The 1486-nt window shown below is 38.4% G+C and overlaps 1 protein-coding gene across 1 annotated transcript in view; it reads left to right on the forward strand.

The window, feature by feature from the left end:
- Positions 1 to 1038: 1038 nt before the first annotated feature.
- The window catches only part of LOC106881266 (sodium-dependent serotonin transporter), a 196924-nt gene continuing 196476 nt past the window's right edge, over positions 1039 to 1486 (forward strand). The window contains exon 1 of the mRNA XM_052968465.1: positions 1039 to 1162. Coding sequence (XP_052824425.1) covers positions 1039 to 1162 — 124 coding nt within the window. The remainder of the gene's footprint in view (positions 1163 to 1486) is intronic.

Genomic DNA, 1486 nt, shown 5'->3' on the forward strand with positions numbered 1-1486 from the left:
ATTCTCCTGTACTCTCTCTAACTCTTTAGTATAAAAAAAAGTGACGTTTTAAGCCTGAAAAGTGGAAAACTAACAAAGAGTAGGACTTGCAAATGGCAAAATTATAAAAAATGTGGAAGGGGAAGGATAGAAATAATACTTGGGAGTCTTTGGATTGGATAAAATCAAAGAGAAAGAAATGAAGATGTTCAAAAAAGAATATCTCAGGTGGGTGAGACTTGTCATGTCGTCTAAATTGAATGGAAAGGACTAGATCAAGGCAACGAATACATAGGCTGTGTTCTTTATGCGCTACGGGTCAGAAGTTATTAAATGGAGGAAAGACGAATTAGAAAGTATTGATAGGAAAACTAGGAAATTGATGACAGTGCATAAAGAACTCCATCCAAGGAGTGATGTTCAAGACTTAATGTTTGAAGAAAGAAAGTAGGTAGAAGAGTTATAAGTAGTGAAAACTGTGTCAAAAACGAAGAAAACAACCTAGCTTGGTACCTTGAAATTGTAATGGGCAACGTCATGCTAAAAGTAAGAGATTTTGACACACTGAAATCTGCTGATGCAGTAACACCGAATGAATGTAAGAAGAGAGTGAAAAAAGAACTTGAAAAGGCATGGAAGGACAAACTTATGCACGGGCAGTACACTAGAGACAAAGTAGGTATTGAGGATAGAGTTGGTCGTGGCTTAGAGATAGCGATCTGAAAGGATGCATTGAAGCTCTGGTATGCGGTGCCCAGGAGCAGGCTCTCCGAACTAATTACATTAAACATCAGGCTGACAAAAAGAGAAAGAATCACCATTATGTAGAAAGTGTGGAACAAAAGAAACTGTCAGCCATCTTGTTAGCGAATGTTGTTAAGTTGACACAGCGAGAGTACAAAAGACGACATGATAATGCTACCAGATATATCCACTGGATGATATCTAAGAAATGTGGGTTTGTTGGAGCTGGTAAATGGGTACGAGCAGAAACCAGGCGGGGTGTAAGAGAGTGACAGACATAAGCTTTTGTATGACTTCATCGTTCAGTGTGATAGAATGACTGAGGTAAGAACGCCAGACATTGTAGTTGTCAGCAGGAAAGACAAAGAGGTCCAAGTTATCGATATCTTTACCCCAGGTGATAGAGGGAAAGATAAAGAGCATGAAAATATGGAGAAATGTGAGTTACTGAAGGAGGAAGTTGGAAAGTTGTGGAGGATGAAGAAGGTTTTAATGATTCCAGTGGGAATCGGAGCAATAGGATGCATATCGGACAGTTTCGAGGTCTGTGTAAATGAAATTAGAACTGATGCAAGGTTATAGGTCATACAGAGGACAATACGTTTTGGTATAGCAAGGATTTTGAGGCAAGTCTTGTCTGTGTAAGGTATAGGAGAGGAAACAGTAAGGAACCTTTGTCGACTTGTTTAGCGCTTTCTAACTGAAATGTCTGGACTGTTTAAAATTTAATTATCTAAGATTTGCAAAAATGAAACATAATTAT

Source organism: Octopus bimaculoides, chromosome 6 (genome assembly GCF_001194135.2).
Source record: "Octopus bimaculoides isolate UCB-OBI-ISO-001 chromosome 6, ASM119413v2, whole genome shotgun sequence".
NCBI lineage: Eukaryota > Metazoa > Mollusca > Cephalopoda > Octopoda > Octopodidae > Octopus > Octopus bimaculoides.